General features: G+C 39.6%; 1 protein-coding gene across 3 annotated transcripts; it reads right to left on the bottom strand.

The window, feature by feature from the left end:
• Positions 1 to 27,216, bottom strand: LOC117413057 (proton-coupled amino acid transporter 1-like). 3 transcript variants are annotated; one of them, XM_034021786.3, is made up of 12 exons: positions 27,064 to 27,216; positions 25,132 to 25,227; positions 24,773 to 24,899; positions 21,734 to 21,824; positions 21,095 to 21,183; positions 20,158 to 20,253; positions 19,616 to 19,700; positions 18,464 to 18,682; positions 17,527 to 17,625; positions 17,164 to 17,330; positions 15,771 to 15,940; positions 1 to 2,343 (listed from the first exon to the last, which is right to left on the bottom strand). In XM_034021786.3, the coding sequence occupies exons 3-12, from the start codon at positions 24,892 to 24,894 to the stop codon at positions 2,069 to 2,071; spliced, it is 1,413 nt and encodes a 470-aa protein (XP_033877677.3). In that variant the 5' UTR covers positions 24,895 to 24,899; positions 25,132 to 25,227; positions 27,064 to 27,216; the 3' UTR covers positions 1 to 2,068. The 3 variants fall into 3 exon arrangements, with proteins under 3 accessions (XP_033877677.3, XP_058852383.1, XP_058852382.1); XM_058996400.1 differs by having other exon boundaries at positions 25,156 to 25,227; XM_058996399.1 differs by lacking the exon at positions 27,064 to 27,216 and adding an exon at positions 26,923 to 27,033.

Genomic DNA, 27,216 nt, shown 5'->3' with positions numbered 1-27,216 from the left:
CTGTCTTCACAAATGCTCATATTTAATTATTTTGTAAACAAAAATACAGAACTCAAACTTATCTTCCAAGTACAATGTTTTTTTAAATCTTAAAATGCTTTGTGAAAGGGTTTTAACAACCAGACTAAAAAAAAAGCCCTGTGAAATGTCCTTTTTTTCAAGATTAACCATCATGATTAATAAAACACAAATGCAGAAATTATATTAAACTGTTTCATAGATCTTTTTTACAGTTTCTAATTAATAATAACAGACCTCTTGAATGAAAATATCACATAACAGTACTGGGGGGTGGAGAGAAACCTTCGTCAAAAAAGTCTTGAAGTTTCTTAAGAGTTTTAAAATGTAACTAGGCATGCACTGCTGGAAATCAAAGGGTTAATAAGAAATGGTACAGCCAAGCAAGCCAGGCACTTAGGCTACTTACAATCCCTCCCTGGTCCTCAACGGTGTAATGTTCTTACAGGTGTACTGGACTCAGAAAGGATTCCAAATACACTGCCCTCCTCCCTGCCCCTCCCCCAACCCGTCCAGGGCACCTCTAGTAGCTCAGTTCCAAATACACTGCCCTCCTCCCTGCCCCTCCCCCAACCCGTCCAGGGCACCTCTAGTAGCTCAGTTCCTCCCCACAGAGATTACAACAAGTAAACAAGGCAATGTGCACAGTAAACTATAGAAAAGAACCAGAAAGCCAAGCAGTCATAATGAAAAGCAAGGTCTTCAGTGCACAGTATTATACATCTTGTATTACTTTCTATTTCCCCACTATATAGGACGTGTGTACAAATTGACAAGTAGTTATGTATTTGTTATGTACTTACAACGGCAAAATACAATGAAATAAAATTAAATGAATTGCATTAAATAAGTCAATGCAAAAAATATTAAACAGACAGACCGACCATGACCTCCATGATCACAAGTGGACCTTTCTTACAATGTACAAATGTAGGAGGTTCTCCAATGTAAGCCCCTTGCCAGGGATATGCACCCCCTGCCCCTAACGATGCCCACTAGCAGTATAAGAGACAGACCCAGCAGGTCACTTCAGTGATTTCAATGGAAAATACGACACGCTGCTTGGCCACAGTACCTGATGAGTAGACCAGCACATGTTAGTAGGTCAATAGCTAGCAATTGATCAACTAAATGTTTATAGTCTTACTGAAACCCCTGCAACTCAAATGAAACCGTTCCTCTGCAACAAGAAGAAATATACATTTACATGCTAACAAAAATAAATAAATGTCCAACTGGACCCCAGGATCCTCAGCTCTAACTTGTGCGATGCAGAATTAAAACAGTGTTTTCTGTAAAACCTATATTGCAATTCCCTTTATCATGAAGAACAGTGATGGTTCATCTTTACAGAAGAAACACAAAAACAGACACGTTGGCATAATTGACATCAAAAAACTAGAGCATCTTCCTAAAAAAACAACAAGGAATGCAAATACACAGAAGTTCACTTTAGTGTGCGATCAAAACACAACACAATGACAACACTGCGGTACATTTGGCATGCGATAGTGTTTGATGAAGAGATGAGCATGGCACCTCCTGATCTACAGCAAGGCAGTATTAATATTGCGTCCTCTGAGTTTCAGGCACTTTCCTCCTGCCCGTATGATTTAGCTTTCTTGAAGGATATACAATCACAAATCTCGTTGTCTAAAGCTTACTCACAGAAGTATCAGTCTGGCTTATCTTATAAGATACTGGCCTGATGTGTCGTTTTCAATTTGATTTCAAAAGAACTTAATATTATATTGCACTTTGAAGTCAAAACTTTTTGAAATTATATTAAAGCTGATTTTTATAGACAATGATTAGTTCAAACAGGGAGATCATTTCAATAAAAACGTTCAGGTCAGTAAATAAAAAAAATAAAAAACTTAAAAAAAACATTAAAAAAAAAAAAAAAAAAAAAAGAAGATGAATGATGTTTCCTTGACACGGCATTTTAAATCTACAACGATAACCTTTTGAGAGGTGGAGGGCGAGACGCTTTGAGATAGAACTCATCAGGTCTAATCCAGAGGGAGCTTTAAAACCTGACGCTGCCGGATTAGTGCACTCCAGACAGAGTTCCGTTGAGCGCGTCTCTGGCAGAATTCCTGAGGACGATTTGCTCGATGGAGACGTAGGTCCCGGCCACGAAGCCCACCAGGCCGATGACGCTGATGAGGAAGTTCTTGCAAATGACCCACCAGGGCAGCCCCTCGCTGTGGAAGGTCAGGATCTCCAGGATGGGAGGGAAGATGAGAGCCAGGGCACTGCTGCTGACAGAGCCCACCAGAGAGATGACGAGATCAAGCTCTGGAACCAGGATAGCTATGACACCTGAAGAGTGAAGCACACACACACACACACACAGTTACTGGAGAATAACACAGCCAGCGGATTGCTCTTTATTTCCTTTCTAGTACAGTACGGCATATCACAAACCCAGTGCTGTACAAACTACAACCCTCTCAGATCTGTTTCAACGTACTGCAACAGCACGGTGTGATACTGCTTTGCAGTCGCAGTGTATCTAGACCTTTAAGGCAAAGTATCTTGCAGCTACGTGCTACTGCAGATTAACTACAGTTTAGAACAGACTTAAACAAGTGGAAGAGAACAGACAACAGCAATCTTGCATTAGAGGATGAAATGGGGAACAGACTGGGTGAGAGAGAGATACCAACTCTGTCACATTCTCAGTGAAACATTAATAAGACTACAAAGACAGACAAGCGGAAAGGACTGGAGGACAAGAGCAGTGTAATGTTAAAATAAAAAAGGCAGCATAAGACAGTGAAACTTAAGATCGTTCATATTATCCAGCAACCCTGCTTTTATCCTAAAACAATTAAGCCCGAAAAAAAAGCCAGAAATTATTTTAAATAAATAAACAGGAAGCTCAAGGACTTCTGTGATAAACGTAATGTCATGTGTAAGGAAAGATACACTTCTTTGGTCTTGGGTCTAAGAAAATGCTCAATGCTGTGGAGCCAATTAAAACATGAAAGAAATAAAAAGCAACAAGGGTTCAAGAATATTAAAATTAATACATACATGCATATATGATCTTTGAGCTCAATATATATATATATATATATATATATATATATATATATATATATATATATATATATTTTTTTTTTTTTTAATTTGGCATTTTTGAAAAGGGGGGTTGGCATACAACTTCTGCGTGCAGAAGTTGCAAAAACAATTCTGCTTCACATATATGCATGCAGGACGGATTATACATACTAAAATAATATGTCATTAGTGTGAAATTAAATATATCAGTCATCTGATAAATCCCTTGACTGTAGAGAAAAAACACGCTTTCTGACCATATGATGTTAGAGCTCGTGTGTGTGTCCACGTGTTTCAGGATCACAAGAAATGATAGAGAAGGAGTATATATTTATGAATCATTCTTGCAGGGGATGTAACTCTGAACATTCTCGATAGACTTTATAAACTACGGCAATCAAACAAAACAAATACAAAATAAAAGTGAATAGAGCACTGCTGATTGTGGAGGATTGCTTTGCCCCACTTGAAACAATGCTTTCTATATCGCAAATGGAAAAGTACAAAGGATTTAAAAAAAATAATAACTAATTAAATAAATAAATTACAAAATCTTCCCAGAACAGCCACACATCTACAGTTCAAGTGGAGCGTCCTTTGAAAAGGTTTAACAAGCTCATGTTTTAAAGCAGAAAGTGTTTGGAAATTACACTGCGCCATTTGAAATGCTCTTTTATTTTTTAAATAACAAATGCATTCAAATTTTAAGAGAACATTTATGCAGGTATATCACGCATGCCTGCAATATTGTGCCCTTGGAGCTTTCTGCAGGGCACAGAAACACGTTCTCACTCCATTCTGCTCTTTAAATCTCAGTTTCAGAGTGTCACAAGACGGGCAGCAAATTAGGACATGCTCACAATCAAGGTTCAATCAGTCAGGGTATCTTTTACATCCCTGTGATGGGGTGCAGCCTATTTTGTGGTGGTTTTGTGTTTTTTGTATTGTTTAGAGTGAGTTTGGGGTGTGGTTCGGTGAGTTTGTGTGAGGAATGTGTGGAATGTGCCTGGGCTAATGAGGTGCGAATTGCCCAATTAGCCCAGGCACCTGTATAAAAGGGAGTGGTTGGGTATGTTAGTTGGTGAGTGTTTGGGAGAGTGAGTGGTTATTTTTGGTATAGTTTGTTTAGAGCCTGTTTTTGTGTTTGTCGTTTTGGTTGGCCATTGTGCCTTTTGTTTTGTGTATTTTGTTTAATTAAAAGTCTTTTATTTTCCCTGCACATCCTGACTCTGAGTCTCCTTACCCCGGTCAGCCTGTCACAATCCCTTTTAGAGGTCTTGTTTTGAATGCTTAATAATGAGCGTCAAAAGCATAAATGGAACAAGCATTTCAAAAGCATGACACAGTTGTTATTTAATCTTTTATTCTTTGTAAGCATTACTGTGGTATTTGAACAGCGTAACGATCACAACTGCATGGCACAGCCTGGGTGGCAGGGTCACAATGATTCCACAGCAAGGTTAACTAAACAGGCTTATCACTGGGTATGTAAGCATTTGTATTGGAAGCGTGTTGTAACATTTTATTTGTAGAAATGATTCTTCTTAAGAAGAGCCCCTTGGGGAGACGGTCCTGAAATCAATTAAATGATCTGCAGGTACTTGTCTTTAAAAACTCAACAATTCATTTATGCAAGGATGACACAGAAGTTCCATTAGCAGCGCCAGTGCGTCTGCTATGCATAGTGCATGCTGCCTGAAATGGTTGCCTTGCTCCATCAGAAAAACACAGTTAAACATTTTCAACATTAAGACAGACATTCCCTCTAGCTAACAAGGAGCCTGGTTTTGAAAGTGCCTGCTTGCCTGTTGCCTAGAAAAAAACATTAATCAGACCTTACCATGGGGGTGGCACAAAGTTTCAACAATCCTTTTCCTACCGAGAAAGAAACTTTAGAAGTCAAGTCTGGAACTGCAAAAACTCAATAGTAGCTTGATGTTCAGGAGATGCTTCTAAACAAAGTAACTTTGAAATCTATGACAAACAAGTGGATCTCCATTCTGCAGAGAATTTGGGCATGCCTCGACTTTATTGCTGCAAGTTAAACAAGTGTATGCTTCCTGACATAACAATTTGACTGCACGTTATATGATCAAATATTATGTTTTCTACATACTAAACATCATACGGGGTTTTGCAGAACCAAAAACCTTCAATATGCACACCAACACTTTATTGGCACGGTTTACACAAAGAATATGATTTGAGATTTATTTTGACAGTGAATTTGGACTGACACTTGCAAGGTGCAAGTTCTCTTAGTTGTTAATGAAGGTAAAACATTGTTTTTAGTGAAGTAGACACACATTTTTCTTGGGCCTTCACCAGTGTTACTTGAATTAATTCAACATCAGGGCATGTAGCAATCAATCCCCTGCAAGGGAAGTTATGCTCATGTTGTTAATGGGGCACGCTAGGCTTGTGAAAAGAAACAGTGTGAAATACTCTAATGTGCACAGTGTGTGTGCCGGTAACACACAGCGGTGCTCTGTTGTGCAATCAAAGGGCAGGCCATTCACTTTCTGCATGAAGCAACTCAAAAGAAAGACCATCTAGAACAGCTGACCACCTATCTAACAGACTTTAATCAGATGCTACTCTGAGTAATGTAACAAGGATGTTTCAGGATGTTGTGTTTGTTTGTTTTGTTTTGTTTGTTTGTGATTTTCTTTTGTTCCATCAAAAGCCAAATAAATAAATAAATAAATAAATAAATAAATAAATAAATAAATAAAAGATTAAAATTGAAATAGCATGACATGTGCCTTTTGCCTACAAAGTTTAATTCCTCGATATGTGTAAATAAATAAACAAATCTAAGAATGGATTCTATCTGACAGTTCATCGAGCCACGCTACAGTTTGTGAAGGCCCACCAGCAGGTATTTCTGGCTTCAAAGATACCGTACAGTTTGATTGATGGAAACCTCATTTATATTTACTGCGCTGTTAACTTCTGTTAACTTGTAAAGGAAAGCCGGTATGAAGAGACAGCTGTCTGCTATAAACAGCATTGCAGTCCAAACAGTTCAGCATTGCCAATTTTAAAGCTACATGGGTCTGTGTCCGACCAGGATTTGGAATAGAGTCCTCCCAGCAAAAGCAGATGCACCAGTATTGGCGTTGGCAGCCCAGCATGCTGTGACTGGATACAGTGCTGTTCAGGAATCCAATCTCCCTTTTAGACATTAAAAAATGCCAAGCCATTTTAAGAAGAGCTGCTTTAATCCCACAGCCCCAGTTAAATGACAGGTCAGCGACTTTGGCTTTAATCTCTGCCCTGCTGCTCTGGCAAACTACATTCAAAGCATTCCATTTCTCCATACCCCATATATAGGGACTGGTTGTATTTCAGTGGATTTCCTTGTGGCTGGCATCATGGGAAAGTGAAACAATGAGAAGCAGGGCAACGGTAAGGGCTACAACGGTGATGCTTCTTTTAGTGACCTACCAATCAGCCCTGTCTGCATCTCCATGGCCAGTTTAATGCATACAGTTGCCCAATTTAAAACCGAACAGGATTTCAAAACAGAGAATCAAGCATGCCACCCCCCACCCCTAAGGGGGAGAGAAGCCACCTTAATCAGGAGCCGCTCTCGTCAATTCTCAACTATGCGAGGAGCCGTCGGCGATTAAAGCCTCAGAGCCAAGTTCAATCATCTGTCACAAACGCTTTCAATCCCACCACACAAGGTCCGACAAAGCTTGAGGATAACCGAGTCCCCAGATCTCTGACAGTGCTGGGTAAACAAGGGGAGGTCAGTCTAAATCACATTGCTGCAACACATCCGAGCATCAGGCATAGACAGCTAATCCAGCCTGCACCGGGCCAAAGGAAAAGGAGCTCTGCCTCGATCATACTGTACCCTCCTATCCACGCCACTTGTAAAAGCTGATCAAAATACAAATAAACAGTAATGATTTACCAATAGAATCTATTTGTATTCAATCAAATGCGTCTCAGATTAATGTATCTTTAATTTACCTAAAGAGGCGCAACCCAAATAAAATCAATCACGTTGCATAACAAACACCCACTACACACTTCAAAGCTCAGGAAAAAAAAAAAAAATTAAAAGGCAACTGATTTTGTGCCAGAGATTAAACCTGGTTTGTTTGTTTATTGTGGATTGTAAAAGAAAAGTCATGTGTGTTGGTTCAAAAGAACAGCCACAGAGCTCTCCATAGGAAATTAACCCTTTCAGTCCTGCCTTATCTTGGCGCTTCATGTTAACAGATGTTGTTGCAAATCATGCTGTTAAAAGGAATTTTAATAAACCAGATAACTTTCCTAAGCTGTCAGTATCTAAATCTTTGATAGGGTGAAACTTTATTTTTTATTTGTTTTATCAGAAGGACCTGGCCATCTAAGATGAGCTGCTGTATGTAAAAGGAGAGGATAATTATCCCAAACCACTTGTTCTACAGGTCAAAACAATGTCACTACACCCTCAGAAAGATCTTTTACTGAGGACTGCATTCCCTATTCTCCAAATTAAGGTTTAGAATCTCGTTCTTCTCTGATCTGGCCACGGCACCTTGCAGCTTAGAAATTTCTCTTGTAGTGGAAGCCTTTCAAGTGCTGTCCCAGTATGTTTGCAGATCCTGAATATTGCTTTAGGCGTGTTTTCCGCTGATGCTGCAATGTCCTTCCCTTCCACTGGCTCTTCGTCTGCCTGTCTGTGAAGTCCTCAGCTTCTGACATGGCATGGATTGTAAATACTACTGCCACTCTACAGTTTGGTTGATGGGTGAAACAGACGACACTAAATTCAGGTCAAAGTTTACCACATGGGTGCATGGTCACCCTAACTTTTAGTATTCAAAAGAGTTTTCTATCTAATTGCATCTCAGCAGGAGTAGGAGTAACTATAGTCTTTTGCACTGCCAGCTTGAGCTAGCCCTCTCATCTGGGTTTTCATTAAGCAGGATTTGATTGGACCCTCTCTGTTTATGCCTGGTTCTGGTTCTCTCTCTCACACTGTGCTGAAGAGGTTGATCATGGCAGATAAACGGTTAGGGAGGATATGTGACGGGTGGATACGTGAAGGACCACTGTACTGACAAACTGCATAACGGATGCAACTGGGAATTCTCACATTGTTGAACACAGAGCCCTCTACTAATCCAGGCCACAGAGTGTCTTCTATTCAATTCACCTAAACGGTGGTGGGTAGAATCTAAAAAAAAAAAATCCTACAGCATACGTTTAAAATAGGTAACCTTTGAGTAAAAATGCAAAACTTCAAATCTGCTTTCTTCTTGTATTTGCATTTAAACTATCATCCCTGTAGTTTAAGGCAGCATAGCAATAACAATACATTGACCTGGAAGTTTCCTTGACAAATGTCTAAGCTTCTCTGAAAGGACGAAGCAGTCCCATTTTTCAATGTGCCTCTGCGCGTGTGAGAAAATGTAATTTGCAAAATCTAAATTCAAGTAGAAAATAGCACTATTGCCAACAAATTGGTTTGACAACTAGTCTTCGCTGCTGCTCTGTATTCCATCTGGAAGATCGTCCTTTGGAAAGATTTCTGCTTGCCCTGGTCTTGCTCCATCAGTCTGGATTAAAGGCATATGTTACACTCCCTGTTTACACTACTGCCATTGCAGTAGTTAAAGTAATCATGTAACTCCGATCCCTCAGCTCAGGATATGTGTTGCTTTAGCTGATGTTTAACAGCCCCATTTGACACCCTTAACAAATGAAAGAATAATATGTGCATAGCACACAGCAGAACATGTGACATGCAGTAGGATTAGATTCTGGAAGCTTTTTACTCTACTTCGTCAATAGCACATTCTCCTCAGGGAGAAGAAAAAGAAAGAAAAAAACAGAACCAAACAATTTATCAAACTAGAAATAATAAAACACAGAGTTTTTCAGTAGCTTGTAAATCAGCCTGTAATTGTTTCATTAGTTTAAGAATTTTAGAAGATGTCTGGTGAATCTAACACTACAGGCTGAATTATTTCTCACACAGATCCATTTATATTTTAAAAAGCACATTCAAGGATGTTCTGCCCCTGTATGCTATGGCTCCCTCCGAGGTATCATGAGGCCATCCGGTACAGCAACATATGAGATTACAGCCAGGATACTAGAGCAGCTAAGCCTGCTCCGCTTGAAAAACTGCTGGGGAGTCCTTTACATCCGAAAAGCAGACTGGAGCACAGTGGTATGTTTTAACAGAAAGAGAACACTTTCAAAAGCACACCACTCTGTCATGCTGGGGAGTCATTTCACAGAGACAGAGCCATTGCTTTAGAGGCTGCTCCTTGGGAGTGATCTCTGCAGTCATGGCTGTGGCACACCTGCCCACTGAGTGCCTGAAGCCAGTCTTTAGATCTGCTGTCTTATCAATCGTGACTGAGACTGACTTGCAACAGGGAGAGGCAGTTTATATGTACTGCAGATTCATTCGGGTAACTCATTATTTGTGACGGGACATCCCATGTACAAAAACAAGTGTGTTTTTCAGAACAATACGGAATGCCTTTAGAACTCTGCATGTAAGTGCAAAAGAATGCTTTAGAAGGCAAGACCTAGTTACCCTTTTGGAGTTCATAGGGTATAGCTTACCATTTTATTACAATTATATTAAACATTGAACAAAAAAACAAAAAATATGAATCCTAAAAGGGTTGCATGTCACATATCAACGGTTTGTGACATCTTTAAATACCTAATCATCGCAGTAAATGAAAAGAAAGCCAGCAATCTCAGCCCTGCACGAAGGTAGATACTTTGCCTTGAAGCAGTGTGCTTATAAGGATTTTTTAATAAAGGCTTTGATCAGAAACAGATTCGTCACACACCTGTCACTAGAACAGCCTGGCACAGCTGTAGCTTGCTGATAGAGGATTACTTCACACAAAATGCCATTTAAAAACAAATGCAAAATTTGAGAAAACTTGACCTCAAGAAAAAAAATAACAAAAAAACCCCAGAAAGCTCCATTTAAAAGACTTCCAAGAGTATGCTCTACTCTCAAAAAAAACATCTGCTGATTGTCTCCTGCGTAACCCAATATTCTCATCTCAGATATTAATTATAAATGAAAGACTTTCTTCATAGCCAGCAGCCATATTCTAACAATGTCCTCTGGGTCTCGAGTTCTGCATAGACTTACTAATAGACCGACATTCCAGGCTACAGCAGATCATTTTGAAAATGCAGCCAAAAAAAGAAAAAAACAAAATCTGCACTTGAGTAAATCAAGTTTTCAGCGTGCCTCTGCCTGATCAATAAATAACTAACGCAAGTTAATGGACATAAACTGCCACTTTATCAGGACCATCAGGGTTTGTCCGGTTCCTAATAGCTGGTTTGTCTCTGAACTTTGTAAAGTTGTGCCTTAAAGGCTCCCAATAGTTCAGCATCAACAACAAGGCTTGGCAACTGATTCCATACCGATGGTCCACTTTCCATTTCATTCCAACCCATTTGATGCGTACCAACAAATCAAGTAATTCATTTACGCACGGATGATAAATTTAGGTCCAGGAGTGCTTTAGCTGTCTTGTTGACCCGTTCAGATTTTTTTTTTTTTTTTTAAAGCAAACTTCAACTTGGCACCTAATTGCCCACACATGGGTTCCAGAGCTCACTAATAGAAAACATCTTTCTGAAACAGCTATTTGCATTTCCATAAATAATCTATGCTGGTTTTCCATATCAAAGTGGCTTAATATTCAAGCCTGTTCGCTTCTTATAGCAAGCATCTTCCTCTACAGAATATTTAGGGTAACAGGAGCCTTTGCCTCTGGAGAGTCTGCTTTGTCAATCGATCACCTCTACCTCTTCCAGAAGACTTCTGCTCTGTGGGGTTTTGGTGTGATGTCAGTTGCTATGGTGAGGGCTACACACTGTCATTTGGCCCTGCAGCCATCTCTTCTGAGAATACCTTCAGCAAGCCTCCGAAATACAGCCATAATGTCTTAGTGTCTCACTCTCTCAACGGACACAACAGGCAGGGACCTTGGGACACATTCTCAATGCACTCATCCAACTCAAAGCTTGGTAACTAAAGGCAAAATGTGTATTCTTATAGAACTAAAAAAAAGAGAGATGGATAGAAAGAATTATCCCGCCAAGATTTCAAAATCCATCTGCTAAAAACAAGTCCTGTTCACAGTTGGTAGGATGTGTAATGGCCTAAGCACAGTCTCATGCGAATGCTTTAGAAACTGGACTATTCCTGGTAAGGATTAGGACCAGATGGACTCCAGATGAACTATATTGCCATCACCTACCTGCTATTTGAAGAGGATCTCAACGGTGGCAGATCTAAATTGTTTTTGAGGTAAAACTTTAAGAAACTGATGGCGGCACTGGCCCAAATACTAGAGTTCTGATTGAGCATTCGGAAGTTATGGATGAATTGTCTTCAGTCATGTTAAGGGAAGCAGTATACAGATATCTACGCCTTTGAAAGTCTTAAAATAAGATTTAGCTCAAAACAGGCTCAGACACCAGTCCAAATGTAAAACAATGACTGCATCAGGAATGGAGAAAGGAAGCATCGCCCAGGTATTCAAATCATTTGAAAAATAATGACAATATTAAAATGGAATATTTTGAATTGGTCGTTTTAGTTATTTTCTCTGTCCTCTGGGGCTCAATGAATAAAAACGACAGTTGTAGCAGATTACACAGCAGGGAATATTTATTTTGCATAAGCTTCCCTGTGTGATCTGTCAGGGGCATTAGTTCCATTAGCAGCTCCTGTATACCTGCCACATATTAAAAACGCTCTGTAAATATTGAAGATCCCTCAGTAATCTTCCACGCTCTCAAAGAGATATAAATTATTTCTTGTTATCGCCAAACAGCATCCCAGTGTTCTCAAGGGAAGGTGTCAGCACATGCACTCAGACGCACGCACAGTGAACCAGATGGGAATCAGAGTGCTTGAAAAGTAATGTACAGGCAAAGGTTCCATCTACAACATTACCACACAATGGAAGAAGTCAAATCACTTCTGTGCTTTACAGGGGGGGGGGGGGGGTAATGAAATGCCATGGTCTATAGAGTTCACTTGACCATGTCCTCTTCGTATTTTCCTGGACTGGATTAATAGCCTCCCATTTGACAGCAATTCATGTTTTCTTTAGGCACAGCTATCTTATTATTTCTACTTTTCAGAAGCAGAATACCCGGCAGTGGGGGCTAATCATCCTGTTTGACTCATGCATTAGGGCTATCTGACCTTCATCAGGGTATGCTAATCTTGCTACAGCTTTTCCAGTCTTCCTTAGCTGGCCATGTATAAAAAAAGTCATGGTTTCCTAAATGCTTTCCATTTGGACCAATATTTATTTGGATTGAGGCAAAAGGTGGGAGCTTTCTATAAACATTCTTATTAATTGATATACTGTGAATAAAAGGTTGTTTTTGGGGTCAAAAGTTTTTACTGTGCCCTCAAAGCAAGAGGGCGGTGAAAAAGAAGGGGTTCCCCATCCTCACCCACTAAACACAGGGACAGATATGTGCGTCCCAAAACATCCAGCTTCACCTGTCTGCTCAATTCCCAATATCCCAACATGTCATTTCAGATCAGGCTGTAGCACACACACACACACACACACACACACACACACACTATATTATTTTTATTGTTCAGAAAATAAGACCCATTGCTCTGAAAACTGGCTAATCGTTTCAGAATAAGCCTCTTATGATTGTACCTGCAAACTTCACATGGGGGGAAAAAAACAAAAAACACAATCCTCTCTGGTTCTTCACTCGCTTGGTTATGTATTTTTGGTACAAAAAGGGTCTTAATTTTAACCAATGGAAGCAGCAAAGCCCTTGCAAGATGTTAAGAGTATTTTTGTGTTTGATGTTGTATGTGGTGTGTTATTGTTGGTGTGGATATAGTGTTGCACGAATGATTTAAAATGTATATTTGTATTTAGGCACAGGGATTGCACAATCACTTCACATGCAGATAAAATCTGTAATATTATGTGAGCACGAGGTTGCATATAATGAGTTCACGTGCTGGGATTCAAGTGAATAATTAATTAGTAGCTGTATACATAGATGCACAAATCACTCATTCGGAGTTGTGTGTTCGGTGAGTGGAGAATGGTAGGAGAGAGATAAAAGATAACAATTGCTACTCGTGCTAGAAGCACCAGCACCATACTTCTTGTTTTGTGTCTGTTTTGTTTGTCTATTTACTTTTGCCAATGCGCCATTTTGTTTTTTGTTTTGTGAAAGTATTTTGTTTGTTTAAAATCTTTCGTTTAATAAAAAGGTGAGCCCCATAGCTTCTCAGTTTCACCTGCAGTTGCCTTGTGTGCTGTGGATTCATTTCCTGGCTCGACGTCACCAGCAGTCATCCTGTTCACAACGAGGCACTGAGCTCACTGAAACTAGACCATGTATGTAACATGCACTTATCCCCCGCAAAGCTATACAGATCTAACTACAAAAGCAGGCTAACCTCAATACTTTCTTCCGGTCATGCACTAGAGCCTTATTGAAACGGTGTTATTGAACCAAATCTGCTACACACAAAAATAGTCTTCTCAATAATACTTGTCAACTAGACTCTTTAATGATATTTAACCATTCTGGGCTTGAGAAAGTGGCATATACTTTTTTACCTGACATTACTGACAGAAAGATTACTGGTACTTTTCCAAAGAAGAAAATCAGCTACAAATCAATAGCTCAGCACATTAATTATAGGAACTCCTACATACACATTAGTTGGTTCTTGCTATTCCTTTCTTTTAGAAAGAAAAGGCAGAGTGGGGTAAATGCTTTGCAAACAGGGCTTTTACTCAAATAACTTAGGCTGTACGTTAAAGATTGTCCTGTTTTCAATGAGTTACCATTATTATTGTCCATGGCAGAAGTAAAACATGCTGTCCATTCTTCGCTGGATCAGCAAATTGCTTTAGCAATTTCTTGAATCCAAGTGTTCTCATGGCACACTTTTTCTTTTTCAAGGTTAATCAGAAATGTCATTATACTGCAATAAGTCTTACTAGAATGTATTAGCAATACTCATAACAACACTAAAGGATTTTGTTTTCTATTAGAAAAATGGGTCAGGGTAAATGTGCATGAAAGCAACTGATTAGAAAACAGTAGGGATTTCATTCAAACTCTCAATACCAGTGTGTTCAACACATTTACAGAAAGTGATGAATCCAAACCTGTAGTATAAAAAATAAAGTATGCAGCAAAATAACTATCTGCAAAAATACATTTTAAAAACCCTCCAATGCCCAAGACAAAGCAACAGCGAATGGATACGCAGAGTAAAACATGATTTAAAGTCCATCAATCACAGTTATTTTTACTTTCTTTTGAAAAATAAACCCGGAGCATTGTTATAACCACAATAACACCCTGTATCTGCAGTATAACACTCACCCCTCAGAACATACCTGGGGGCAGGCGTTACCCCAGCACAAAACACAGCCTTGTGCGTGTTATTTCTTAAATAACATGGAACGCAGGACATGCCAGTTACTTTGCAATGAAGACAGGACGATACGCTGTAGCTCTGGAGGTGTGACGCTCTGCAATCTCGCACCCTGTTAGCACTGTATTATCACCCTGTTGTGGAAATCATTCCTGCTGAGCACGCTGTTCCAGGGACTCTTACACCCTCCCTCTGCAACGGCGGTACAGAGCTGGAACAGACCCACCAAGAGGAAGACCACAATTGTAACCACAATCACTTGGATTTTAAATCTGAACAGGGCTGCAAATCCTGTAAATACTGACTATGACCAGAATCAGGTACATTGTTAATGCTTTTATTTTGTAGTACTGTTTTTATGATTGCTTTAAGTGTTTTTTGTCCTGTATGAATGATCTGCCTCTTTTTGACACTGATTTTATGATGTTATTTCTTGCCGCCTTCTCTTGCCAGGACCCCCTTGAAAATTAAATGATACCTCTCTACACAGACCTGTTACCATGTAATGCACCTGATCTAAAGCAGGGGAATGCTGTAAATCAAAAGACTTTTGATTGCTCCGGAATGCGTGAGTTTGACTCACACTTGTGACGCAATTTAGAGGAATTCTGTTTAAAGCAAAAAACAAACGTATTTCTGTATTTAGCACTCAGCAGCAGCCACACGAGTTACCCTGGATTTCAAAGAGTATTCTAACCCCTAATCCCCTTAAGAGATGCTTAAAAGGCTTAAAATAAAGGATTCTTCAGCTCACTGTGTACATTAAACATCATTTGATCTGAGAGCCATTTCCACTCAATAAGCAATGCGTCTCGCATCTAACATCAATCAGAGCTGTGGATGCAGCAGCAATGACTCCTGCCATTTCATCTCACTGTGCTTATCCTCGTGGTCAAGCTTTGAGTGGACACGCCAGGTCATTTCATTACATAAACTCTACTCTGTCTTCAATCTGATGTTAGAGGCATACCTTACAACATTTACATTTCCCTACTATTTCACTTCTTACCTGTTTAATATTGTATTCTGTGCGTTTGTAGTTCCTTCATCGATCTTGGTCTCTGGGCTGCGCCAGCCAATGACCTTATCTATGTCATGACTGAAATGAGCTGCTGTGAGTTCAGCTGTTTCAGCCATTGCTAGGTAGTACTGGCAGCATTTTTGCTTTAGATGAACATATTGGTGTACACATATATAGACTCTTGTTGTTTATTGTTGATTTTCATACATTACTTACAGGTCAAGGTGACTAGCGCTGCACGGACGGCAAGGTCGACTGCCCACGCCCATCGTTCCTCCAACCGGGCAACTACTCGTGGGATCAAGATTTCAGCAGGCACGTAGAACTGCAGGGCATAGGTGATGAAAATCCCAAAGCAGTAGAGGATTTTTACAGCCTGATACAGCCTAGAAACAGACACATTTACAAACAGACTTAGTATTTTTAACAACCTGCTTTATTAACTGTAATGAAAGGCAATGCCACAAGTAACAGGCAAGGTAAATATTTCTATATCTGTTTTATTTCCATGCCGACTGTCTCTTCTGTGTCTCCGCCTACATGGTTCTTGAGGTTCCCTGCTGTAAAACAACTAACTGATGCTTTCCATTATCTTCTTTTGCTTAATCACTGATCCACAGGAATATGTTCACAGTATAATGAATAACCTCCACAACAACGTGATGACTGGTTCTCTACCTGTACATGCATCACCACCAGAGAAATAACCTGCCTGCTACTACAAGTGCGGCATGTCAAATCAATGAGCTCGCTGTATTCAAATATGCTGTAACTGCATGAATGATCAGTTTCAACTGTGCTAACATTCAATAAAGACACAACCAGGCTCCTGGGTAGAAACCCAAATCTTTCATCTACCTGTGCTTCTCCAATTACATATATTTAATTAGAAAAAGAGAAGACAGCAGCCTGTCCCCTTCAAGGCTGAAGAGAGGACCCTTTGAAGCCAAAGACAATTTATTTAATATGAAATTGCAATGTTTACACGTCAGAGGCGAGCAGTTTGAAGAAATTAAGAAAAAAAAAAAAAGTATTTTAATATGCCATCGTCCTGGTGTGCAATTAAAAGCCAACAGCAGGCTTGGATTAAATTGAATCCTTAATGAGTCTTTCCGTAAAGATTGGAGACAGTGTTAGTATTGCCAGAGATGAATTCTCACAGCAGTAGGTACAGCGTCTCTGATTGGATTTCTGTTTTCATGTAAAAAAATCCCAGAGATGTCCTTTAAAATCTAATGGCTCTTCTCAACACTGATCACATCAACTATTTTACTGCTTTTGTATTGTCTGCATGTTTCAGTGTCCCTATGTCCTTTGTCACGTGGTATGGAGTTAACTTAACTAATGTATTCTTTTTGTCACAGAGGACACACGGTTACACCAGAATAATGCTTATGCTCTGGTGTACCAGATATACTTGGAGGTCCCACACCATCCTCTGAGCTCTACTGTGGCCATAGAGGTGCTAAGACTTGAGATGATATTTCACAACCGCACCAACACGCTGTGCCTTGTGAAAGAGACGGCATATAAAAACAAGCTTTTAAAATTTAAAATGGAAAGAAAGTGGTCTTTCGTATGAGAGAAAGAGACTAGAGATAACACTGACCAGCAGTTTGGCAGGTTTAACGTGATGCTCGCTCCGATGCTGTCTCCAAAGCAGAGGTATCCCAGGGTTCCCAAGCTGATATACAGGCAGGTTACAATCGCCATGCCCAAGTACAGAACCTTGTGGAACGATCGAGGCGTCTTCATCTGATTTTCAAGAGGGAGCACCTGAAAATCAAAGGACAGTAACCGGCAGGATGAATACTGGGAAATACTTTCGTTTTGACGCGATAAGCAAATAGGTTATAAATAAACTCCTCTTTTTATCTTTATGGAATAGCTTTTAAGTCCCAAGCGTCCTTCATGACCACTCTGTGATTTCAATTTGTTTTTTTTTTAAATTACAAAACCATGAATGACTTACCACTCCAATGCCTTCAAATGAAAATATGGCCGTACCAAAGAATAGAGGGTAGTTCTTCAATTCGCCCAAATATGGCAATGCAACAGGAAATGGGATATTCTGAAAGGGACAAAGGTTGATAAGAACAAGTACAGTACATCAGTGAAATACATCCCTCGCCACAGCCGTCCATGCAGAAATAGAGCAAATCAGTAAAAAAAAAAAAAATAAATACTAACTAACTAACACACCCAGGTCACCAGTGAAGCTGCCGAGTTTCATGTATTTAACTGGGGAAGGTATGAAAGCCATGCCATTTTAAAGCCGCAGCCAGTCTTTGTTACAAGAGTACCACTGTTTTAACTGAAGATGCTTGTGGTTTGTGGATTGGATCAAGGGCAGCAGTGTGGAGTAGTGGTTAGGGCTCTGGACTCTTGACCGGAGGGTTGTGGGTTCAATCCCCGGTGGGGACACTGCTGTTGTACCCTTGAGCAAGGTACTTTACCTAGATTTCTCCAGTAAAAACCCAACTGTATAAATGGGTAATTGTATGTAAAAGTAATGTGATAACTTGTAACAATTGTAAGTCGCCCTGGATAAGGGCGTCAGCTAAGAAATAAATAATAATTGGATGGCCTTCATGAACCAGTGTGAACAAAATACACCCACTGTAGCTATGTCCGCTTCATGGACAGTTAAAAAGCGCATACCAAGGACATATTAACTGACACTGAAGTTGCAATAAGGAAGAGGTAACAGGTCTCTAATAGCTACACCATAAGAGAAGTGGCACCACTTGGTTTGTACTACGCAAGTGAAAGTGAATCACTGCAATGCAGAATCAGAGCTCAGCGGCTGTAGCAAGTTATCACATCTCACTTGTTGAGGTCTGGAAACATTGATTCTTGCACATTTCATAGGGACAAAATGCATAGGCAACATGTTCATGGATACCCACCCATACGATGTAGTTAAAAATCATGCCCAGACTGATAATCATGGCAAGGTTTGCAAGCATCGAGAAAGGGGCCAGGTACTTGAGGTTTCGGATGAACACCAGCAGAATAATAAATGGCAAAAAACACAGCATGTAGAGCCGGGAGTCAATGGTGCTGGTCATTATAACCGTCTGGTTTAAATGACAGTCAGTGGTCGTTCCATTTGCTGATTCTATGACCTTAAAAGAAATATAGATAGAGCCATCAGCTAACAAGGTTTGCAGTGCACTTTTCAATTACAATAATTAAGACACAGGTATCAGCTAATGTCCTCATCACTGTTATACACCAACTAGTATTTAATAAACAAATACATACTGGTTGTCTTTCAAATAACTGAAATAATAAGGTTAGTAGAAGACATAATTAGGGTCAGGCCCCTGTACAGATTATAAATAAATACAGAGTCCTTTTTTTACAATATGATGGGAGCTAGGCAGGCCGAGAGAATTGCTGACCACAGGAACTATACCCAAACTGTCTGGGAGGACTGTGTTCATCAGAAACACAGCAGCAGAGGCCAAGGTATGACACAGCAAACTGTGCAAGCTCACGCTACAGGTCTGTCTTACTGATAGCTTTCAGTAATGCTTTCATACTGAAAGAAAACAAAGGCGATATATAGCCTTTTCACTTCACTCCCATCATTGTGAAGATCATCTGAATATTTAGAGGTTAAGGGCTGTCAAAGTTTTCTCAAGAAAGTGAAGCAGAGAAAATATATTATGGATGTGCAGTTATACTCCCCTGCCACGCAGAGACACGTGTGAATATAGTAGAGAGAAAAAGGAATTGCTGAGATTTACATTGAAGAACACAGAATGTGTGGATATACTGTACTTTCTTAAAGGAAAAAACACCAATCAAAATTCTAAATTGAATAAGAAATAAAGTGTTTATGAACACCTTTATTAAATGCTTATTCTGTGGTTTATTTCTGGTTTGGTAACATAATCAGAGCCGTACTCCTTTCTGAAAGACGTGAGCTACTTGGAGTAAAGAGCTTTAAGAATCTAGCCCCATGTGTTTTAAAACTAAGGAAATCCATTAAAAAAATAAAATGATAAAAAAAAAGCAACACGTGTGTATAGAGGAGGAAAAATAAATCTTACCTGTTTGATATTGTCAGAGAGAAAGACAAAATACACACAGCAAAAGCCCAACTGAGTGACCATCAAAAAGGCATTAACCACTCGCCTGGAGACAGAAAGAGGGTAGAAGATGAACAATACATCACTCCGTCATTCAGAAGTGCTTGCTGTGGTGTTTGCTGGTGCGTTTGTTTTATATGGAGTACGACTGGACGCTGCACAGAAACATTTTTAAAGCTTGAAGTCTTTACAGGAGAAAGAAAGCAAGCCAAAGCAAGAATGTCTTGCACAGCGCTACGCGAGTTATAAAGATTACAACGTCCTCCGCATACAGATTCATCTCATGTATTCAGTTTGGTTTTTTTTTTAAGTTTCTTTTCACACAAAATTCTTAGTAACAGCCTTTCGCCCAAACAGGTTCTTAACAGCTGCTTTTGATGTCTGAATAAAGGTAAGTGATTGGTTGTTTGTGTTGTTTTGAATAGCTGTTCATGTTCTGCCATAACAACTCCTGCATACATACATATTCAGGCACCCCCACCCCCTTCCATCCCATATCTCACCTTCCCCAGATTGCATGCCTCTGCAGCAAGGGTACTGGCCCCACCTCCAAGCCATACTGCATACAATTACCATAGTCCAGGAAAGGCTTTCTCATCCTAATAAAGAAAGAAGAGAAATGAAGAAGAAGAATATGAAAAGGAAGAAGACGATGATGAAGAAAGGGGGGGGGAAGAAATAAGGGAAATTACCTTTTTATTTTTACAAAAAAATAAATAAAAATATTAGATAGATAGATAGATAGATAGATAGATAGATAGATAGATAGATAGACAATAAACAGTTGAATGGATAGTTCATAATATGCTCTGGAATGTCTGGTAGAAAGTTCCTTGCATTTCTTGAAAAGCTGTACTACATATGTTTTTTTTGATGATGAAAGGGTGACACCTAGTGGAAGCAATAAACACTATCTCCAAAAAAAATAAAAATTGGGGAAATCCTTACAACCTCCCAACTAGATTGTTATGCACATGGACACTATACTATATACCTACATCACAGATTACCATATAGAAGTGGCATCACACTGTTAAGATAAAGAAAACTAAAAACATTAAAAAATATTATGAATAGTATCCTGGACAACATTCTGCAACAATAAAGAACCATACTTGGAAGCTGAGATCAAATGCTAGAGTTTTTCATTTGGAAATAGAATATAAATGTATAGAATCAATAGATTTGCATTGTATAAGAGATGTAAAACTGTTGCACAACTGGAGACGCTGGGGGATATAAACCTCCTCTGTGAAACTGAAAGTGCAGACTAAGTCGTTTGAACGCGTGTGATGTGGCTCAACTCAGCCAGCCAGCACGGGACTGTACAGTGCAGAAAAACCACTGTAAATGAAGAACAGCAGCCAATACAAGAACAGAAACAGAAGGACATGTGCAGCATCTGTGCCTGTGGGCAGCAGCAGAAACACAAGCACTCACCTGTCACTGAGATAATGAGAACATTTCACCAGAATGTCCATACAGTGAACTGCAATGCCGCCCATTAGGAACAGGCTTATAGGTCCCAACTATGAGAAAAAAAACAAAAAAAAAACAATTACAATTGCAACAAAGCAGTGCTTTTAAAGGGTTTTCTTTTTAAGCTGCAGTGTGGATATGTATAAGGAATTGCACAGCCCGTGTGAGGAATCACCCTGGTCTAACCAGGGCATACTGCCTCTCTTCCTTTGAATGTTCTGGTGGACTCACAGAGGTCTAAAGTCTGTGCTCTGAGGAACGCTTTGCAAATATGTACTTTTTGTTGCCAAATATTCATGGGACTACAGGATGCACAAGTGCACAAATAAGAAATCCACATTCAAATGCAAGCATGTTAAAGATCAGAGGTAGTTTGGGCATACTAAATAATAAAGGAACAATCATATGGACTTCTTATTCCGAATGGACAGGTCATTGTTTTTTGTATATGGCAGCATCAGCCCTCCAGTCACGTCCACAATGAGGGGAGATGGCAGTGAAAAGGGGCCCCAATCCTTTGCTGCCATGGGGTTTTGAAACGGGATCTCTAGAAGGTTTGGAGAGCAGTGAAACACAGCGCCTCTGCCACAGATCTCTTACCACAAGCCCTGCATTCTTCACAGCCAGAGGAAGTCCCAGCAGACCTGTGCCAATGTTGCCTTTCAGCAAGTGGATCAGGGTTTGAATGAAACTGAAATGAAAACCAGGTGATCAGCACTGACAATGTAAAAGCAACAGCAACCCTCCCTGACCTACTACATTTCCTCTGCTTACGTTATTCTTACCAATGCATTAGGCAGCACAGATAGCTTCTTGTAATGAATGTCCACGAGACGCATTTTAATCAAATTTAGTCATGTGGTTCTCAAGATGTCGTATTTCTAGGTAATGGTTTAAAGCAGGGGTAGCCAAAGCTGGCTCTTCCACTCCTGGTTTTTGTTCCAACCCTGGTCTAAATGATTTAATTAAACCTCCATCCAGACCCTGAAGTAGTTTATTATCTCATTTCACCTGTTAAACCTGGAGTGGAATAGCCCTCCAGGACCGTGATTGGACACCCCCGGTTCAAAGTTTAAATGTTTAAACGTTGTTCAAGTGTTTAACATTTAGAATTTTTGCCTCAATGTTTAAGCACTGTCAAACATATCCACGTATTGTTTATACAGTGGGAGGTTTGTTTAAAGTCTTGTCCATACAGCACACATATAGTCTCCTCAACACCAGTGTTGTGGTGTATCATAAAAAAGTAACAGCAATCTTCTCATAGTGCCTTTTTTTGACTGGTTACAAACATCCACACAATTTGTTGAAACATGTTCAATCCTGAAGTTAAAACGTTTAGGGAATTGAACTGAATACAACATCCCTATTTCTAGGTGACCTAATCAAGTATCAGCAAGCTGTATACAGAACACCAGCTGGAATAACTTCATGCAAAACATCTAATTCAGGGAGTGCATTTGAAGATACAGTGCAGCTTTTAATAGCTCAGCTACTCAGGTGTCAGGAGCCCTACAACCTACATAAATAATAAGTGGAAAAAAGTCTTGACACAAACGCTAAAGATTTGAGAATATTGCCAGCATTACCCAACTAACCATAAGCAAGAACTCAAGAAAAAATGCACCAGGTTGCATTTTTTGCATTACACAATAGAAGATATATATATATATATCTGATTCTAGCTTTAGTATGCTACTGCAGTAGTCAAATACTGGATCGGCTTTTCAAGCCAGTTATCCCAGAGACAGCAATCAGGCAAATAGGAGTGTTCAAGATCCAGATAAATTACCCAGACACAATTTAATAACCAATGCAATTCGACACAGCATGACTGCATGCTGTGAAAGGGTAGTGTCACGGTGCAGGCTGGTTACCCTCTGGAAGCAGAAACAGGAGCTGTGCAGTATAAGCGCAAGAGCGTCAATTTATTAACAAAAACAAAACAGGTTAAACAAACAAAAAGAAACATGCAACCGTTATTCCAGTGCTTTAGCTGTGAGCACACACCCCTGCTACCTCCAGCTAACCAAGGATTTCTCCTGCTTTTATACCATGTAGGTGAGACTTGATTGATGGTCAATCATTCAGTCAAGACCCAGCCTCTTCCACAGGTGTATTCTGCAGGGATGGAATTAACCCCATCCCTGCCAAACAAAATAAAAACACACCCACACTATTTACCTGTGCAGACTTCCAGCCTGCCACACAAGCAACCGCACAGCCCTGCAAAGATAATTCAGTTCTGTCCCTCAAGTGTGTACTGTAAACTCGTGGACGCTTTGCTTTATTTTTCTGCAGGTCTCGTCATGTAATCAAGTACGTGAAGCTATAATTAAATAACAATGACAAACAGCAGGACAAGCCCCATAAACACCAGCTGCCTGCATAATGCTAATCTGAGAAACAGGATTGCAACAATGTTTATCGCAAGGAACCTTTCTGAAAAATATTTCACCACCAAGATCCTTGAATGACCATTGATTTTGCAATTACTGAATACAACACAATCTTGAACAGGCAGACTCCAATCTTGAGTCTTAAAATTGATTTTTATTTTTATTTTTATTTTTTTTAGAAACAAATTACTTGTTGGTCTAGTTTGTTGCTTGACAAATTCTATACAATAAAATAAAATAAAGTGGGTTAACCAGTCACTCACTTTGGTCCACAAGTTTAATAGTATTACTCAAGCCTAATATTTTGACTTCTAATTACTTCAATGATTAATCTATTCGAGATAAAATCAATTCATTTAACTCTTCATAACTGACAGTTTCAAAAAATAATATAAAAAACACGAGACAGTACCTACAGGATTTGCTTTTCTTTTCCGTCTGCATCCTGCCTCGTTGTTCCCAATCTTAACTCTGGTATGGCTTCAATGTCTCAATCTACCTGATAAAATACTGCCAACCCTCTATTGGACTAGGAAGGTTGAAATCACCAGTAACCCTTTCTTAACCAAAGTGTGCGTGCATTAGAAATGTCACAGACCTATATTAGCACTAATCTAATCCTAATGTTAGTTTCAGTAAAATAATCCAAGATTAGTTCTGATCAGGGTCTATGAAACCAGCCGTGCAAGAATGAATGAAGCTCTAACCTGACATTCAATCCAGTTAAAGTCAATGAATAATAATCCAGAGATCTGCATCTCACTTGTGTCCTTCTTATTCTAAAACATGTAAAACACAGTGCAGCGGACAGACACTGTGGAAACACACCCTCTGAGCTCAGACGGCACACTTGGTTAGTGCATTAGCAATGCATGTGCCTATTTCTGTACTAGACGCGGTAATGGTTGTTTACTTTAATGCTTGTTTGTTTGTTCTATGTTCGCTCCTGGTTTGGGTATACAGTACTCCTGACTTTACACAGTTAAGGTCAGAAGCTAAATGCATAAATGAAAACAATACTGACATTTGTTGATTTGGGTGTAACGATCTCTACACCGCAAAACCACCAGCTGTATTTTAGGCACAAATGTGAACTGTGTAAAAAAGAAGCAGAAAAACAATCAGATCTACGGGTGAAACGGGAAAGAGGCTGCCAGTTAATCAGAGCTGCAGCATGTGGAGACAGTGAACCAGCCTAAATCAGAACCCTTTCTCTTCCATGCTCCATCAGCCTCCTTACGTTGTTCCCGTCTTCTCTCCCAGCTTCGTATACTCATCTTGGGGTGCATCTGGGCCTGGAGACTGGTCCGGGGTGAGAGAGGTCTCCTCCGTAGGGCTGTTCACTCGGCTGCTATTAGACATTGTGACTGAAAGAAAGAAAGAAAGAAAGAAAGAAAGAAAGAAAGAAAGAAAGAAAAACACACTTACCCTTTGTGAACGTACAGACTACACAATGATCGCTATACATTTAGTTCCATGGATGGCAGTGCACCATAGGGTGTACATGCTGAAACCAAAATGATTTAATTATAATAAAGCAAAAGTTATGACATTTTTAATGGCCAGACTCAACTGCTAGGTGCAATAAAAAGAGATTACCGGTAATATTGTCTGAAGGCTTACTTAGCCTAGAAGGCTCCTCTCGCTAAGTGTCTTCTGCAGTCCTATACAAGCTCCCACATAGAGTAAATGAGTCTGTAACAGGCAGAAGTCAGAAAACATTGCCATTATTGATATGCAGAGCACCAAACATTTAACAGTGTGTAGAAGAAATTGTCATGTTCTTGATTCAATAAGGACCAATCCCTGTCCTCCTTCAACAATCTATAATATGTCAAGCAGACATTTCCACCTCATAATTCATGATGGAGTGTTCCAGGTTACAGCTCCTAGCACTGCAGGATCTGTTGAATCAACAGACGTTAAGATTTTCAGAGTGGTCACAACCTTGTGCCTACATAAATGTAATAGGGAGGTGCAGAAAATGCAAACAGAGCGGTGCTGTTTGCTTACGTAAAATCCTATTCAAAGAAGCACAAGTACAGTGTATAGAACAGTGATCAGTTTTATAATACAGTGATCTCTTATAGAAGGGTCATGGTTAGGACTGAAGTCAATGTATTTTATATCTTGCTCTTAATTGTAATTCTTGATATGTAAGTCGTCCTGGGTAAGGGCGTCTGCTGAGAAATAAATAATAATAATAATAATAATAATAATAATAATAATAATAATAATAATAATAATAATAATAATAATAATAATGTGTCTTTTTTGGAAAGTCGTACAGCCTTTTCTCATGCGTCTGTGACCTGTAATCGCATGAGGTCTGATGATGGTGAAAAACGTCCACATTTGCTGCCTGGTCGAAGTGAAGCTGCACAGCTTTTACAGCTGTCTGCACCTGACGTATCGCATTCACCTGCGACAGAAGCATGAAGCAGCCCTTAAGCTGTAGCTATTGCAACACACACACCCATGATTCTGTATGTGTTTTCTTTTTATTTGTTCATTATTTGTTCATATTCCACTCAATTTGCAGATTGAGTACTTGTACCGCACAGTATATTACTTAAATGATCAGTTTAAAAAAAGTACAAACTTTTTTCTTCAGCAAACAAGCAGTGCATTCAAATACATACATACATATATTATTTAAATGACTAAAGTATGCATTTCATAGCTGTGCTTGGGTTAAAGATCTGGTTAGCTGCATTGTCCAGCCTCTCACTGGCACCACACAGGCTCACAAATTGATTGCTTTGGTGCTTCTGGAAATTGTCAAAAGGACAAGGAACAAGGCGCTGCAGTAGACCGATTGCGGTTCGGCATGTTGATGAATAAACTGATAATTACACCTGTAACACAAGCAAAGTATCTATAAATATTCATCAAATGATGATGGGTTTTTAAATATCACAGGACTGCATGGTTTAATTTACTGTAAATTAATATTTCTAGTATACAGTATCGGCTTAAGTTGAATACCAAGTTGTATACATGATCGTAGTAGTAGCTTTTTGGTTTTATGTATTTATTTATGTATGTTTATAAATTCAATCCAGGTAGGTTAAATACTTTTTTTTTTTTTTTTGAACTCCAGCATTTATTGGGACAATAGAAACGCATTTCCCCACAATGCACCGTGTGCTCATACTGGCGGTACTAATGCATGTCTGAAAATGAAAGGTGTTTGTGATTGCGGAAATAAACCGCTCTCGTTCAAGTCGCAATGTCTTCCAACACACCGATAATATAAACTGTCTAGTAATGTATCTGTGCACCAAACACCCAAACCAACACACCGACACGCACATGCATGTGTAACCACTCACACAGGATTACCGCTGCACTGTGTGTAGCTCAGTGATATAGCATACATTATCATACCAGTTATACAGTCACAGTGACAACCCGAGGCACCGGCATTCTGCTTGTGTGCTTCCTCCGATGCTCTGTAGCCAGATCGCATATGTAAAAACGTGTGTAATTTACAGCGTTGCCTTGACCACTTAAAAAAGAGACAATTACCTATTTCTTCTTACTGACACCGTTCGTCACACCGTATCATTGCTGTGAAATGTCCACGGCGGATCTGTGGTGTCAACGGATTCTGAAGATGCGCTGCAGCTGAATTAGACAGCTGCCCTTCCTATAGATCACATGATCTCCACCTCCAAGGTT

The sequence above is a fragment of the Acipenser ruthenus genome, chromosome 22, assembly GCF_902713425.1.
Source record: "Acipenser ruthenus chromosome 22, fAciRut3.2 maternal haplotype, whole genome shotgun sequence".
Lineage (NCBI taxonomy): Eukaryota > Metazoa > Chordata > Actinopteri > Acipenseriformes > Acipenseridae > Acipenser > Acipenser ruthenus.
The sequence above is the reverse complement of the archived record's forward strand: the minus strand, read 5'-3'. Positions and strand labels throughout refer to the sequence as shown.

Excerpts from the sequence above, each read along its gene's own strand:
- LOC117413057 (XM_034021786.3), bottom strand. The coding sequence starts at position 24,894 with ATGTCTAATAGCAGCCGAGTGAACAGCCCTACGGAGGAGACCTCTCTC. Across the intron at positions 17,331-17,526 it reads CATTTGAAGGCATTGGAGTG|GTGCTCCCTCTTGAAAATCA; the intron begins GTAAGTCATTCA and ends TTTGATTTTCAG. Across the intron at positions 15,941-17,163 it reads TTAAACCTGCCAAACTGCTG|GCTGTATCAGGCTGTAAAAA; the intron begins GTCAGTGTTATC and ends GTCTGTTTCTAG.